At 37.3% G+C, this 16066-nt stretch overlaps 1 protein-coding gene across 1 annotated transcript; it reads left to right on the forward strand.

Moving 5' to 3' along the window:
* Positions 1-1883: 1883 nt before the first annotated feature.
* Positions 1884-15757, forward strand: LOC122690719 (dedicator of cytokinesis protein 11-like). The gene is made up of 6 exons (XM_043897630.1): positions 1884-1993; positions 2525-2671; positions 12328-12538; positions 12913-13096; positions 14145-14245; positions 15745-15757. Exons 1-4 carry the CDS (start codon positions 1937-1939, stop codon positions 13053-13055), a joined length of 558 nt encoding a protein of 185 aa, XP_043753565.1. The 5' UTR covers positions 1884-1936; the 3' UTR covers positions 13056-13096; positions 14145-14245; positions 15745-15757.
* The last annotated feature ends 309 nt before the right edge of the window (positions 15758-16066 follow it).

The raw sequence follows: 16066 nt of genomic DNA on the forward strand, positions 1-16066 counted from the left end.
AGACAAGAAGTGACATTGCTCTCTCTGTCAAAGCATTGCATCCCAAGAACCTTTGTAAAAGTTCCAAAGTACCTACTCTCTTACTCTTAAGTTGAAGACCAGGTTATTAGAAACCCAGAGAACATTTTGCTACTCAATTGACTAATAGGGAAAAAAGAAAAATATATCTTCCCTACACATTAAAGGAAACAATATGTTCTATTGGGGAACTATTCCTATTTCCTTGTAGAGAGGCAAGGGTCTATATAGATTCTGAAGCATCCTGCATGAGATGAAGTAATTTTTCAGTGTTCTTTATGGGATGGGCTGAAAAGTGTCAGCCACAGCAGCCATAAAGGAAGGAAAACTTCCCTCAAATTGACTTCAACTGCAGAAAATAGTATGGAAGGAATTTGAAAGAAAGAACATCTGCTTCCGTGCTCCCCTTTTAGTATTGAAATGAAATTCACCAGCATACAATGAACCGTTTTCTAGTTTGCAGTTTAGTGATGTTTGGCACATTCTTAATATTATACTCCAGCCACCTCTCTCTAGTTTCAAAACATTTTTATCATCCCAGGAAAAACTCCATCTCCTTCAAGGAATCACTCTTCACCCTCTCCCTCACCCCACTGGTGACCACTAATCTGCTTTCCATCTATGGATTTGCCTATTCTGGATGTGTCATAATAAAGATGAATACAAGATGTGACCTTTTGTGTCTGGCTTCTTTTACTTAGCATAATATTTAGAGGTTCATTCAAGTTGTAACCTGTATCAGAACTTCATTCCTTTTTCATGGCTAAATGATATTCCATGCTATAGCTATGCCAAAATCTGTTTGTATATTTGGGTTGTTTCCACATTTTGGCTACTACAAACAGTGCTGTTGTAAACAGTTATGTATAAGTTTCTGTATGGGCACGTTTTCATTTATCTTGGATAAATACCTAAGAGGAGAATTGCTGAGTCACAGAGTAATTCTATTAACTTTTGAGAAACCACTGAATTGTTGTCCCTTTTATCTTCCTACCAGCACATCTGATCAACACCTGTGTTTTGGGGTTCTTATTATAGCCATCCTAGTGAATGTGAAGTGGTGTCACATTGTGGTTTTGATTTCTGTTTCCTTAATGACTAATGATTTTGAACAGCTTTTCATTTCTCTGTTGGCCATTTTTATACATTCTCTGAAGAGATGTCTATTCAAGTCCTTTGCTCACTTTTAAATTGAGTTGTTTGTCATTTCGTTGTTGAGCTATGAGAGTTCTTTATAATTTTTGGATAAGAAAACATCAGATGTGTGATTTGCAAACATTTTCTCCTGTTCTGTATGTTGTCTTTTCACATTCTAGATAATGTTCTCTGCACAGTGCATTCCCTTTTTCTGAGTGTGTAGAAGAATATATTCTTTGGAAGTGTCTGTGAACTTGTTATAAAAGCATTCCTCACTCAGGCTTTTACTGTTATTTTTGTGTCTGAATTTTACTTTCCTCTCCTAAAGTGTTTGCATGATCATTTATTCCCATCTTTCCACCTTAGGGCTCAAGTAAAGCATTTTGCTTCTCTTTCAGTTACAATAATTCAGACATAAAGAAAAAAGTAGTCAATAACACAGTACTTTTAATGTATATACTACCATTGAGATATGAATGACATGAAGCATGATGATGTTTAGAATTACAGTGTTATTTGACCATTTTAAGCTCTACCCTCTCACCTAAAGTTGTTAAGGCGTTTTTTCTAACTGTGACCATGGGAGAAGGGAGTGCGAATGACCCCACCAAAACCATTTTGGAAAGGAAATACTATTGCTTTTTTCCCCTTATGCATTTATCTTAGACATTTCATCATAACTAACCAAAAGATAAAGCTAATTTGTTTATTCTCATATTTTCAGAAACTTACTCAAGTTTATAGAACTCTTCATGGAGCTTACACAAAAATTTTGGAGGTTATGCACACAAAGAAAAGACTTTTAGGCACTTTCTTCAGAGTTGCCTTTTATGGCCAAGTAAGTATACTTTAGTTCATCAAGTTGTTTTCCTTTTTAAACATTCACCTTTGAATTATTAGATTACCATAGCAGCAGTTACTGGTTCTAGGATTATGTCTAGATAAAGCACCTGTCACAACAGCAGGTGTGACACTTTTCTCAGAGTAACATTCATTTTGGTTTCCGTATCTAAATCCACTAGGTCAGAGGACAACATATAAGATTTGAATGTTTCCGTCAGTTTCATTTTCAGTCAAGCTTATTAAATGTTTATTTAATACCTAGTACTGAAAGTTTTCAAATAAAAATCAGGTAAGTATGCGAGTGATAAAAATTGAGTGTAAAAACCTTCAGGCCAATGATATGCTCATATGACTGTGAGTTTGAAAGTTCTCATTTATTTCAGCTACAATATATGCATGTGGCTTTTAGTACTATTATTTAAAATCTATTTCAAATACATTATTTCTGATTACTTAGTAGATGTTCTCTAAATGCTGTATTTGCTCATAATGTTTATAAATTATTTTATGTTTAACTTTATAATAGTCTTTTTTTGAAGAAGAGGATGGAAAGGAGTACATCTATAAAGAGCCAAAGCTCACCGGCCTCTCAGAGATTTCCCTGAGACTTGTTAAACTTTATGGTGAAAATTTTGGTACAGAGAATGTTAAAATAATTCAGGATTCAGACAAGGTAACATGCCTTGCATTTTGAAATCATTATTTATTAGTTCCAGATGTGGCACATTGCTTCTGACTTTTTCCTTTTTTAGCTGGTGGAGGAGAGGCATGGGAAATAGAGTCTTTCCAGATCCTGAAAGAAAGTACAGGGGCTTTGAAATCAGAGAGAAGGATTCAGATCTCTATTCTCTGCCACTTGCTAGCTGTGTGACCATGGGGAATTTACTTAACCTCTCTGTGCCTTATTGTTCTCGTTGGTAAAATGAACTTAATAATAGTGCCTTCCTCATAGAGTTGTTGTAGGAGTTCAGTTAAGCTCAGTCGTGTCCTACTCTTTGCGGCCCCATGGACTGCACCACGCCAGGCTTCCCTGTTCCTCACCAACTCCTGGAGCTTGCTCAAACTCATGTCCATTGAGTCGGTGATGCCATCCAACCATCTCATCCTTTGTCATCCCCTTCTCCTCCTGCCTTCAATCTTTCCCAGCATCAGGGCCTTTTCCAATGAGTCAGTTCTTTGCATCAGGTGGCCAAAATATTGGAGTTTCAGCTTCAGCATCAGTCCTTCCAATGAATATTCAGGATTGATTTCCTTTAGGATGGACTGGTTGGATCTCCTTGCAGTCCAAGGGACTCTCAAGAGTCTTCTCCAGCACCACAGTTCAAAAGCATCAACTGTTCGGCGCTCAGCTTTCTTTATAGTCCAACTCTCACATCCATACATGACTACTGGAAAAACCATAGATTTGACTACATGGACTTTGTCAGCAAAGTAATGTCTCTGCTTTTTAATATGCTGTCTAGGTTGCTCACAGCTTTTCTTCCAAGGAGTAAGCCTCTTTTAATGTCATGGCTGCAGTCACCATCTGCAGTGATTTTGGAGCCCAAGAAAATAATGTCTGTCACTGTTTCCTTTGTTTTCCCATCCCATGTTATATTCAGTAGTTATATTTCTCATTTGCCATGAAATAGTGGTACTGGTTGCCATGACCTTCATTTTTTGAATATTGAGTTTTAAGCCAACTTTTTCACTCTCCTCTTTCACTTTCATCAAGAGCTCTTTAGTTCCTCTTCACTGTCTGCCATAAGGGTGGTGTCATCTGCATATCTGAGGTTATTGATATTTCTCCCTGCAATCTTGATTCCAGCTTGTGCTTCATCTAGCCCAGCATTTCTCATGATGAACTCTGCATATAAGTTAAATAAGCAGGGTGACAGTATACATCCTTGATAGTTGTAGGGATTAAATTATTCAATGTATGGAAAGTGATTGGAGTTTCTGATACATAAGAAGGCATTTGATAATAACGTAGAAGCTAGCATGCTCAATAGAAGTTAGCCATTATTGTTAATGTTGTTGTGCCTCATGATTGTCAATTTCATACTTTATGATTAAAATCATCTTAGGTGGGCCTTCTCTGGTGGTCCAGTGGGCAACAGTTTGCCTGCCAATGAAGGAGACACAAGTTTGATCCTTAGTCCAGGAGGATTCCACATGTTGTGGGGAACCTAAACCTGTGTGCCACAACTACTGCGCCAGCGCTCTAGATCCCAGGCACCACAACTAGAGAGTACTCACAGCTCACTACAACTAGAGAAAGCCCACACACCACAGCAAAGAAGATCATATGCAGCCAAAAATAAAAATAAATGAGATTTTTGAAAGAAAAATCATCTTAGAACACACATTTCACTCTTAAGATAGCCTTAGTTCAGTAGTTATATTTGTAGTGATGTAGGTTTAGGAGAGATGCCTTGATGTAAAGATGATCCATCCCACTAGACCCTGCCAAGGCAAGGATGAGAAAGGATCCAGCAAGAGAGGCTGTTTCTTAGAAACACATAGTTCCTTATAGACAGAATTGCGGAAGAGCACAATGGGAATGGAATTCCTGATTCTCCTTAGTCACCATGGGCATGTTCAGGATGAGAGCTGAATTTTAAGGTAGGAAAGACCTTTAACACAGTGCAAGATCTGCAGGCCCCAGAAATACGCACCGAGTGACTGTGATGTGCCTGATGCTCTGCAAAACACTTAATAGCCAACAGGCAGCATTGCCAGAGTGAAAAGCCCTTGGCGATGGTAAAGACACTTCATTTTCTATGATGAAAATGATGTCTTCACTTTGTAAATTTACCTATATCTTATGGAGATGATTTTATCTTGAACATGTGCCTTAGACATTTAAAAATAAGTATGCTGGCAGGTCCAGAATTCATTAATATTTGGCAAAACCTCTCTGCTTCTTATCAGTTTCAGTCTTCTGTGTTGTTTTATTGAATTAAGACCACAGAAAATTTTCTCTTTTGTAGCCAGCAAGTTTTAAGTTTGCTACCACACTACTGATACTATAAATGGAAAGTTATTAGAAAGCCAGGCTTGCAGAAAAACATGCAGTTTTCTACTTTATTCTGCCTCTGAAAACCTGGCCAACAGGCACAAACCACCATCAGGCAGCTGGACCGCTGACCCTCTTTGTAAACACAATATTTTAGTCACTCTTCATAGGCAACAGATAAAAGAAGCAGTTGCTACTTTTAAAATCCTTCTTCTTTCTTTCTTTTTTTTTTTTTATTTTTTTAAATTTTTTTATTAGTTGGAGGCTAATTACTTCACAACATTTCAGTGGGTTTTGTCATACATTGATATGAATCAGCCATAGATTTACACTTATTCCCCATCCCGATCCCCCCTCCCACCTCCCTCTTCACCCGACTCCTCTGGGTCTTCCCAGTGCACCAGGCCCGAGCACTTGTCTCATGCATCCCACCTGGGCTGGTGATCTGTTTCACCATAGATAGTATACATGCTGTTCTTTTGAAACATCCCACCCTCACATTCTCCCACAGAGTTCAAAAGTCTGTTCTGTATTTCTGTGTCTCTTTTTCTGTTTTGCATATAGGGTTATCATTACCATCTTTCTAAATTCCATATATATGTGTTAGTATGCTGTAATGTTCTTTATCTTTCTGGCTTACTTCACTCTGTATAATGGGCTCCAGTTTCATCCATCTCATTAGGACTGATTCACATGAATTCTTTTTGACAGCTGAGTAATATTCCATGGTGTATATGTACCACAGCTTCCTTATCCATTCATCTGCTGATGGGCATCTAGGTTGCTTCCATGTCCTGGCTATTATAAACAGTGCTGCAATGAACATTGGGGTGCACGTGTCTCTTTCAGATCTGGTTTCCTCAGTGTGTATGCCCAAAAGTGGGATTGCTGGGTCATATGGCAGTTCTATTTCCAGTTTTTTAAGGAATCTCCACACTGTTTTCCATAGTGGCTGTACTAGTTTGCATTCCCACCAACAGTGTAAGAGGGTTCCCTTTTCTCCACACCCTCTCCAGCATTTATTGCTTGTAGTCTTTTGGATAGCAGCCATCCTGACTGGCGTGTAATGGTACCTCATTGTGGTTTTGATTTGCATTTCTCTAATAATGAGTGATGTTGAGCACCTTTTCATGTGTTTGTTAGCCATCTGTATGTCTTCTTTGGAGAAATGTCTGTTTAGTTCTTTGGCCCATTTTTTGATTGGGTCATTTATTTTTCTGGAATTGAGCTTCAGGAGTTGCTTGTATATTTTTGAGATTAATCCTTTGTCTGTTTCTTCATTTGCTATTATTTTCTCCCAATCTGACGGCTGTCTTTTCACCTTACTTATAGTTTCCTTTGTAGTGCAAAAGCTTTTAAGTTTCATTAGATCCCATTTGTTTAGTTTTGCTTTTATTTCCAATATTCTGGGAGGTGGGTCATAGAGGATCTTGCTGTGGTTTATGTCAGAGAGTGTTTTGCCTATGTTCTCCTCTAGGAGTTTTATAGTTTCTGGTCTTACATTTAGATCTTTAATCCATTCTGAGTTTATTTTTGTGTATGGTGTTAGAAAGTGTTCTAGTTTCATTCTTTTACAAGTGGTTGACCAGTTTTCCCAGCACCACTTGTTAAAGAGGTTGTCTTTTTTCCATTGTATATCCTTGCCTCCTTTGTCAAAGATAAGGTGTCCATAGGTTCGTGGATTTATCTCTGGGCTTTCTATTCTGTTCCATTGATCTATATTTCTGTCTTTGTGCCAGTACCATACTGTCTTGATGACTGTGGCTTTGTAGTAGAGTCTGAAGTCAGGCAGGTTGATTCCTCCAGTTCCATTCTTCTTTCTCAAGATTACTTTGGCTATTCGAGGTTTTTTGTATTTCCATACAAATTGTGAAATTCTTTGGTCTAGTTCTGTGAAAAATACCGTTGGTAGCTTGATAGGGATTGCATTGAATAGTGGGAGACTTTAATACCCCACTCACAACTATGGATAGATCAACTAAACAGAAAATTAACAAGGAAACACAAACTTTAAATGACACAATGGACCAGCTAGACCTAATTGATATCTATAGGACATTTCACCCCAAAACAATCAACTTCACCTTTTTCTCAAGTGCACACGGAACCTTCTCCAGAATAGATCACATCCTGGGCCATAAATCTGGTCTTGGAAAATTCAAAAAAATTGAAATCATTCCAGTCATCTTTTCTGACCACAGTGCAGTAAGATTAGATCTCAATTACAGGAAAAAAATTGTTAAAAATTCAAACACATGGAGGCTAAATAACACACTTCTGAATAACCAACAAATCATAGAAGAAATCAAAAAAGAAATCAAAATATGTATAGAAATGAATGAAAATGAAAACACAACAACCCAAAACCTATGGGACACTGTAAAAGCAGTGCTAAGGGGAAAGTTCATAGCATTACAGGCTTACATCAAGAAACAAGAAAAAAGCCAAATAAATAACCTAACTCTACACCTAAAGCAATTAGAGAAGGAAGAAATGAAGAACCCCAGGGTTAGCAGAAGGAAAGAAATCTTAAAAATCAGGGCAGAAATAAATGCAAAAGAAACTAAAGAGACCATAGCAAAAATCAACAAAGCTAAAAGCTGGTTTTTTGAAAAAATAAACAAAATTGACAAACCATTAGCAAGACTCATTAAGAAACAAAGAGAGAAGAACCAAATTAACAAAATTAGAAATGAAAATGGAGAGATCACAACAGACAACACTGAAATACAAAGGATCATAAGAGACTACTACCAGCAGCTCTATGCCAATAAAATGGACAACTTGGATGAAATGGACAAATTCTTAGAAAAGTATAACTTTCCAAAACTGAACCAGGAAGAAATAGAAGATCTTAACAGACCCATCACAGGCAAGGAAATCGAAAGTGTAATCAAAAATCTTCCAGCAAACAAAAGCCCAGGACCAGATGGCTTCACAGCTGAATTCTACCAAAAATTTAGAGAAGAGCTAACACCTACCTTACTCAAACTCTTCCAGAAAATTGCAGAAGAAGGTAAACTTCCAAACTCATTCTATGAGGCCACCATCACCCTAAAATCCTTCTTCTTTCTTAATGTGTGGAGTTTAAAATTTTAAACACTCTTTTACTTGCCGAAGAGCAAAATCTGTTTAAGGGCACAAACAGTTTAAAGAACAGTGGGCAATATTTTCCAGTATTTTAAATGCATGTTCTGTTGGAGCCAATAATTTTGCATTTAAGGTTTTATCTTGTAGATGTACACAAAGATGTATGTTTAAGATGTTTATTGCTATAAAGTTTATAGAACAAAAACCTGGAAACAATCTGTGTCCATACTGTTAGGAAAATTTACTACCCTCATAAAGGATATAGCTAAACTACTTAAAAAATTTATAAGTATTGATACGAACCAACCAAGATATATTCTTGAGAGAAAAGGTGAGATGCAGACATTATGGGCAGGATGATTACATTTGTGAAAACTGATATTTACATACACTAACTTGTGTATGCTTAGGAAATTTCTGGAATGATACAAAGTTGTTTTTTAATTTACTTATTTTAATTGGAGGATGATTACTTTACAATATTGTGGGGTTTTTTTGCCATATGAATCGGCCATAGATGGAATGATACAGAAGTGTTAATAGTTATCCCTAAGGAGATAGACTAGAGTCTTACGGAGAAGAAAAACATTTTTTATTTTTCAAGTGTACCCTCATATACTGTTTGAATGTTTTACCATATACTTTATTTTTATAAGGTTAAAATCAGTCTTGACCTCTTTTTTATTTCTCTTCTATCTTTTGTCTTAGCCAGATAATTAACTTCAACTATTTCCTTAGGTTTCTCTGGAGAAATCTAGATATTTAATGGGAAAGAAAAGAAAGAATTTTTGAATATAGGCTTTTTGGAGAAGTTTTAAAAGCTACTAAGGAAGTTTCTATCCCTTGTCACAGGATTGAATACAGTGTTTGCTATGGGTTTTTCACAGTAGCCCTTTGTCAGATTGTAGTCATTTCCTTCTATTCCTAGTTTGTTGTGTGTTTTCATTATGAAAAGGTGTTAATTTTGTCAAATGCATTTTCTGCATTGATTGAGATAATCGTGGTTTTTTTTTTTTCCTTCATTCTGTTAATGCAGTGTATTGCTTCTTTTGTTGCAGAGCATGGGCTCTAGAGTACATGGGTTCAGTAGTTGTGGTACAGGGGCATTTTTAGTTGTGGTGCCCCGGCTTAGTTGTCCTGCAGCGAGATCTTAGTTCCCCTACTGGGGATTGAACCCATGTCCCCTCCAGTGGATGGAGGATTCTTAACAACTGGACCACCAGGAAAGTCCTGTAGACTAATAATTTTTTAATGTAAAGTCTCTTAAATCATGTAGCAATCAAAAAACAGAAATATGTTGCTATTGTTATGATAATACTAGATTTTATAATTATCCATGTATTTACCTTTACCATGACCTTCATATAGCTTTGAATTACTGTCTGATGTTCTTTCATTGTGACCAGCAGGACTCCCTTTGGTGTTTCATATGGGGCCAGCCTAGTGGTGTAAAAGCTGGCTTAAAACTCAACATTCAAAAAATGAAGATCATGGCAACCAGTACCACTACTTCATGGCAAATTGATGGGAAAACAATGGAAACAGTGACAGACATTATTTTCTTGGGCTCCAAAATCACTGCAGATGGTGACTGCAGCCATGACATTAAAAGAGGCTTACTCCTTGGAAGAAAAGCTGTGAGCAACCTAGACAGCATATTAAAAAGCAGAGACATTACTTTGCTGACAAAGTCCATGTAGTCAAATCTATGGTTTTTCCAGTAGTCATGTATGGATGTGAGAGTTGGACTATAAAGAAAGCTGAGCGCCGAACAGTTGATGCTTTTGAACTGTGGTGCTGGAGAAGACTCTTGAGAGTCCCTTGGACTGCAAGGAGATCCAACCAGTTCATCCTAAAGGAAATCAATCCTGAATATTCATTGGAAGGACTGATGCTGAAGCTGAAACTCCAATATTTTGGCCACCTGATGCAAAGAACTGACTCATTGGAAAAGGCCCTGATGCTGGGAAAGATTGAAGGCAGGAGGAGAAGGGGATGACAAAGGATGAGATGGTTGGATGGCATCACCGACTCAATGGACATGAGTTTGAGCAAGCTCCAGGAGTTGGTGAGGAACAGGGAAGCCTGGCGTGGTGCAGTCCATGGGGCCGCAAAGAGTAGGACACGACTGAGTAACTGAAGTGAACTGAGTGGTAATTTATTCCTTCAGCTTTTCTTTATCTGGAAATGTCTTAATTTCTCCCTCACTATTAAGGACAGTTTTGCCAGATATAGAATTCTTGATTAATAGATTTGTTTTTTCTTAGAAGTCCACTGCCTTCTGACCCCCAAAGTTTCTGATGAGAAATCTCACCATCTTATTCAGGATCCCTTGTATGTGACAAGTGTTTGTCTCTTGCTTTTTGCAAAATTCTCTCTTTGCCATAGTAAAGTAATTAGCCTTCAATTAAAGTAAATAAATTAATTTTTTAAAAAAGAAAAAAATTCTCTCTTTGGCTTTGACTTTTGACATTTGATTTTAATATGTCTCAGTGTCGGTCTCTTTGAGTTACCCTGCTTGGAGTTTGTTGAGTTTTGTGTCTTTCATAAGATTTGAGTGTTTACCTATTATTTCTTCAGATATTCTCCCTGCCCCTTTCTCTCTCTTTTCTCCTTCACAGACTCCCATAGTGTGCATGTTCACATGCTGGATGATATTCCTCAGGTTCTGTAACCTCTGTCCCTCTTCAGTCTTTTTCCTTTGTGTTCCTCTGATCGATCATTGACATTGTCTTATCTTCAAATTGGCTACACCGGCTGAAATGTGTCTTTGAATCCCTCTGGTGATGTTTCATTTCAGTTATTGTATTTTTCAGCTCTGGAAAAAAAAAAAGGTTTTGGTTTCCTTTTACATTTTCTAGCTATTTATTGACATTGGCATTTTGTTGATACATAATTTCCTTGACTTTTTCCACAACTTCCCTTAGTTCTTTGATCATGAATACTGTTGTTTTAATGTCTTTTTCTAGGAGATCTGCTATCACGTTTTTTTTCCAGTGATAATTTCTATTGGTTTTTTTTTCTTTTTTGAAGGGGTCATCCTATCCTATTTCTTTGTATGCCTTGCAATTATTTTGCTGTTGTTGTTGAAAACTGGACATTTGAATTTAATATTGTGATCTCTCTGGAAATCAGAGTTTCCTGGGTTTTGTTTTTGTTTTTAATTGTTGTAAGCTGTGTCTGTCCCAAGAATCAGCCTGAGGTGTAAATTTGGGATCTTCTCAAGTCTTTTCTGAGCCCGTGCCTTCACCTGAGCATGCGCAGTGACTTTCTAGTCACCCTTATTTACACAGTTACCTTTGAATGGCCTAGTATTGGAAGTCCAGCTCCTAAGAGGGGATGGAGAGGAAAATGGAGAGGAGAGGAAAGGTGCTGGTCTGTTAAATCCCCTGAAAGTCACTTTAGGCAAAGGGGGAGGGCATTGAAACAAAGGGAAGAAGTGGTATGAAAATGGCCACAGCCTCTTTGACTGTCCCCCTGTGATCAGAAGCAGCAATCAGCAGTCATAGCACAGATTCACGATATTTGGAAGACAGGGTCTTTGTTCATCCTGGCTCCCACAAGCTGTTCTAGGAATATGTACACAACTATCTGCCGTAGTACTTGAGGGATGAGGTATGGGTTGCTGCCATTGTGCCCAGAGTTAAAATTAAACAAAATCAAAATTAAGGTACTTTTCTGTCCAAATCTTCCCCTGGAAGTTACAAGTCATCAATAGCCTCCAGAGTTCCAAAACTGTTCCATCAGATAGGTAATGACGGTGTAACTATTGTCCCTATAAGAAGATAGATGTCTGGTGCTCTGCCATCTTCTGAGGATCCTCTCTGTAATAGGTATTTTTTGAGGTGGAATTCAAATGTGCAGTTAGCCATTTTAATATATTTTTAGGAAAGCAAATTATAAAGCAATGCTCAGCATGATCTCCAGTTTCAAATATATGTGCATAGCAAAAAAGATTACAAGGAAATATATGAGAATGTAAATGATGATCATTGCTGAGTGGTAGCATTGCAGTTTTTTATGTCTACATTTCTATAATCTCCAAATAGGTTTCTGTAACTTCTTATTAATCAGAAGAAAACAATCCTTGAAGAAAGAGCAAAGACCTCTTCCAAGTGTGTATTCATCTCACAGTGTATTCAATGACACTATTCCTCAGTTGATCTCAGAGGTGTTAGTAGCTTACCTGTACCCCATTTTCCCTTCTGTTGAATAAAACACAAAACTTTCTTACTTTCCAGGTAAATGTCAAAGAGCTTGATCCCAAGTATGCTCATATCCAAGTCACTTATGTGAAGCCCTACTTTGATGATAAAGAACTCACAGAAAGGAAAACTGAGTTTGAAAGAAACCATAATATCAACAGATTTGTTTTTGAGGCTCCTTATACATTGTCAGGCAAAAAGCAAGGTTGTATAGAAGAACAGTGCAAACGCTGTACAATCTTGACTAGTAGGTAGGACTTGGCATAACTTCTTTATCTGACATGATCTTTTTTGATACATACAAGCAGCAGCTGGTCAGCAGGAAAATGTAATTGAAATTTTAATTGTTTATTGTTCTGCTGTTCAGTCACTCACTTACACAAACATGGCTATGTTATAAACCATTCCTTTCCCATGTGTAATTATATAATTCATGGTTAGTCTGAGTCGTCTCACAGAGAATTTCTCCTTCAGTCCTGAGGTAGTAAGGCACCTATTTGGTCTCTAAGGGATTTTCCAGAGAAAATATGGGGAGAATTAAGCACAATAGGTTTTTTTCTTTAATTTGGCTATTTGATTTGCTATCTTAAAAACTCATTTGTCAACCTTAATCTTTAATAGCTTCAAACTCGTTTCCATATGTGAAGAAGAGGATTTCTATAAACTATGAACAGCAGATTCATTTAAAGCCAACTGATGTTGCCACGGATAAAATAAAACTGCAGAGCTGCAAAAGCTTTGCTCTTCTGCTGATGTGGACATGATTCAGCTCCAACTTAAATTGCAGGGCTGTGTTTCAGTGCAGGTATGTTGGCTTCCTACCATGTATTAAATGTTTCTTGTTGTTCCTCTGGCTTTCAGAAGGGCACAGAACAAGCAGTAATTGTAATTGTCTTATACTCTGACTGGGCACAAAAACCTCTACATTTTTTTTTTTTTTTTAATTTTTTTATTAGTTGGAGGCTAATTACTTCACAACATTTCAGTGGGTTTTGTCATACATTGATATGAATCAGCCATAGATTTACACTTATTCCCCATCCCGATCCCCCCTCCCACCTCCCTCTTCACCCGACTCCTCTGGGTCTTCCCAGTGCACCAGGCCCGAGCACTTGTCTCATGCATCCCACCTGGGCTGGTGATCTGTTTCACCATAGATAGTATACATGCTGTTCTTTTGAAACATCCCACCCTCACATTCTCCCACAGAGTTCAAAAGTCTGTTCTGTATTTCTGTGTCTCTTTTTCTGTTTTGCATATAGGGTTATCATTACCATCTTTCTAAATTCCATATATATGTGTTAGTATGCTGTAATGTTCTTTATCTTTCTGGCTTACTTCACTCTGTATAATGGGCTCCAGTTTCATCCATCTCATTAGGACTGATTCAAATGAATTCTTTTTGACAGCTGAGTAATATTCCATGGTGTATATGTACCACAGCTTCCTTATCCATTCATCTGCTGATGGGCATCTAGGTTGCTTCCATGTCCTGGCTATTATAAACAGTGCTGCAATGAACATTGGGGTGTACGTTCATTTTTTTATTAATTTAATAAAGACGTTCAGTTTCTGTAAATTTTTTGTTATATCAGAGAGCTTTAATGTAAATCCCTCTGACTACAGCCAAGTCCTATATTTAGATAGCAGAAAGTGTTAAGTAACTTCTTAGAGTATAATTTTGGCAGATGATTTGCTTTAGTTATTCTTTTTCAAATAAATTTATAATAAGATAATAAATATGTTTCTCAGGTATGGATCTTTAATATATTATTCTTTTAAAAAAGAGAAATGCAAAAATTACTTTTTAATTACATTCTGACAACTCTCATTTTTCTCCTTTTGTAATTTAGGTAAATGCAGGTCCGTTAGCATATGCAAGGGCTTTCTTAAATGACAGTCAAGCTAGCAAGTATCCACTCAAAAAAGTAAATGAGTTGAAAGACATGTTTAGGTAAGTGCTTTGTAGTTTTCAGATCAGACCACTATTTTTTTTTTACTCCATTGTCTTCTTAAGTGAAACCAAAATACTCACCAAATAATGTCCCTCTAAAAAAATTATCTGTTCCCTTTTATAACATCTAAGTTACCTTCTAATGGTATTTTAGGTAGTGAGGAAATGTGTGATCTCTTTCTCGCTGCAGCACTGTAACAATCTCCTAGTGACTCAAGGCATTAAATATGGTGACCACTTCATTGCTGTGGATATTGTGACACAAACAGAAGCCTACCTTTGATTTCCTCCTTTGCCTGACTGACCTCATGTCACAGCTTTTCCAGATCATTTAGGGTAGGAAGGGTTGGATAGGCTTACTTCTAACTTGGATTCTGCCAGTCTAGGGCATACGATATCATCTCTGGACTGAGTCCCTCTAAGCCAAAGCATGTTTGAATGGTCACACAGTAGAAAAAATTTGTTTTGTATATAAAAGAGTTTACATTCAGAATAAAAGAGACAGATGAGTAAAGCAGACTGAGTAGAAAGATAGCTTCCACTCATTTGCTCCCTACTTCATTTATTTTTCCTAACTCTATTATCAGCTATTTCAGGTTACATAGTAACCAGTGGTCATTCATTCAATGTTTATTAATGCCTGCTGCTGCTGCTGCTAAGTCACTTCAGCAGTGTCTGACTCTGTGCGACCCCAGAGACGGCAGCCCTCCAGGCTCCCAGTCCCTGGGATTCTCCAGGCAAGAACACTAGAGTGGGTTGCCATTTCCTTCTCCAATGCATGAAAGTGAAAAGTGAAAGTGAAGTTGCTCAGTCATGTCCGACTCTTAACGACCCCATGGACTTCAGTGCACCAGGCTCTTCCATCCATGGGATTTTCGAGGCGAGAGCACTGGAGTGGGGTCCCATTGCCTTCTCTGTATTAATGCCTGGCATGTACAAAAAGATTCTATTAGTTGCTATGATAGAGATACAGAACAAATGGTCAGTGAGGTACTTTGTCCCCTAAGTTTTGCATTTTAATTATGGACATTAAATGTAAACATATGAACTAATGGAAAAATATTCTTACAATAAGTCATCAACTCCCTGTCGCCACTTTTACCAACCCAGGGCAGATACTTCATGCCTATAACACCCAGCACTGTACTGGGCATATAGCCCCAAATAAGTTATTTTTGAATAAGTGACATTATCTACAGATATAAATTACTGTGAGCACAACCATAGCTGATATCATAGCAAGTAAATGACTGAGCAGGTAGGCTTCCTAGAGGGTATATATTTTGAGCTAGATTTTGAAAGAGATAAGAAACCAGAAGCAAAGATGGAAAAGAAAAGCTATTTCAGACTTAGGAGATGGCATTAGCAAAAACACAGTGAGAAAATGTGGAATTCTAATCTTCCTTCTAGTCAAGCCGTGGTTAAAGTAAATATTAAACTGTCAGTGAGACTTTTGAGTAATAAGTAACAAAAACTTTATCTTTGATCTTCATCTAGAGGAAGTTCATCCAAACTTGCAGCATTGCACTGGAACTAAATGAGTGGTTAATGAAAGAGGATCAGATTGAATACCATGAAGAGCTCACGTCAAATTTCAGAGACATGGTGAAAGAATTGTCTGACATTATTCATGAGCAGGCAAGTATTAGAGTGATTGAAAATGAAAACATGATCTGGGGTCCCTAAAGTGTTACTTAGCAAACCTATTAGTTTGAAATGGTGTTACATTGAAATCAAGTCTGTTATTTTAAAATTTGTCTGTATATTCTTTAACCATTAAATGATGTAATGAAACTTAGAGTTTTTAAATTTTATTTATTT

This window comes from Cervus elaphus, chromosome X (genome assembly GCF_910594005.1).
Source record: "Cervus elaphus chromosome X, mCerEla1.1, whole genome shotgun sequence".
Classification (NCBI taxonomy): Eukaryota; Metazoa; Chordata; class Mammalia; order Artiodactyla; family Cervidae; genus Cervus; species Cervus elaphus.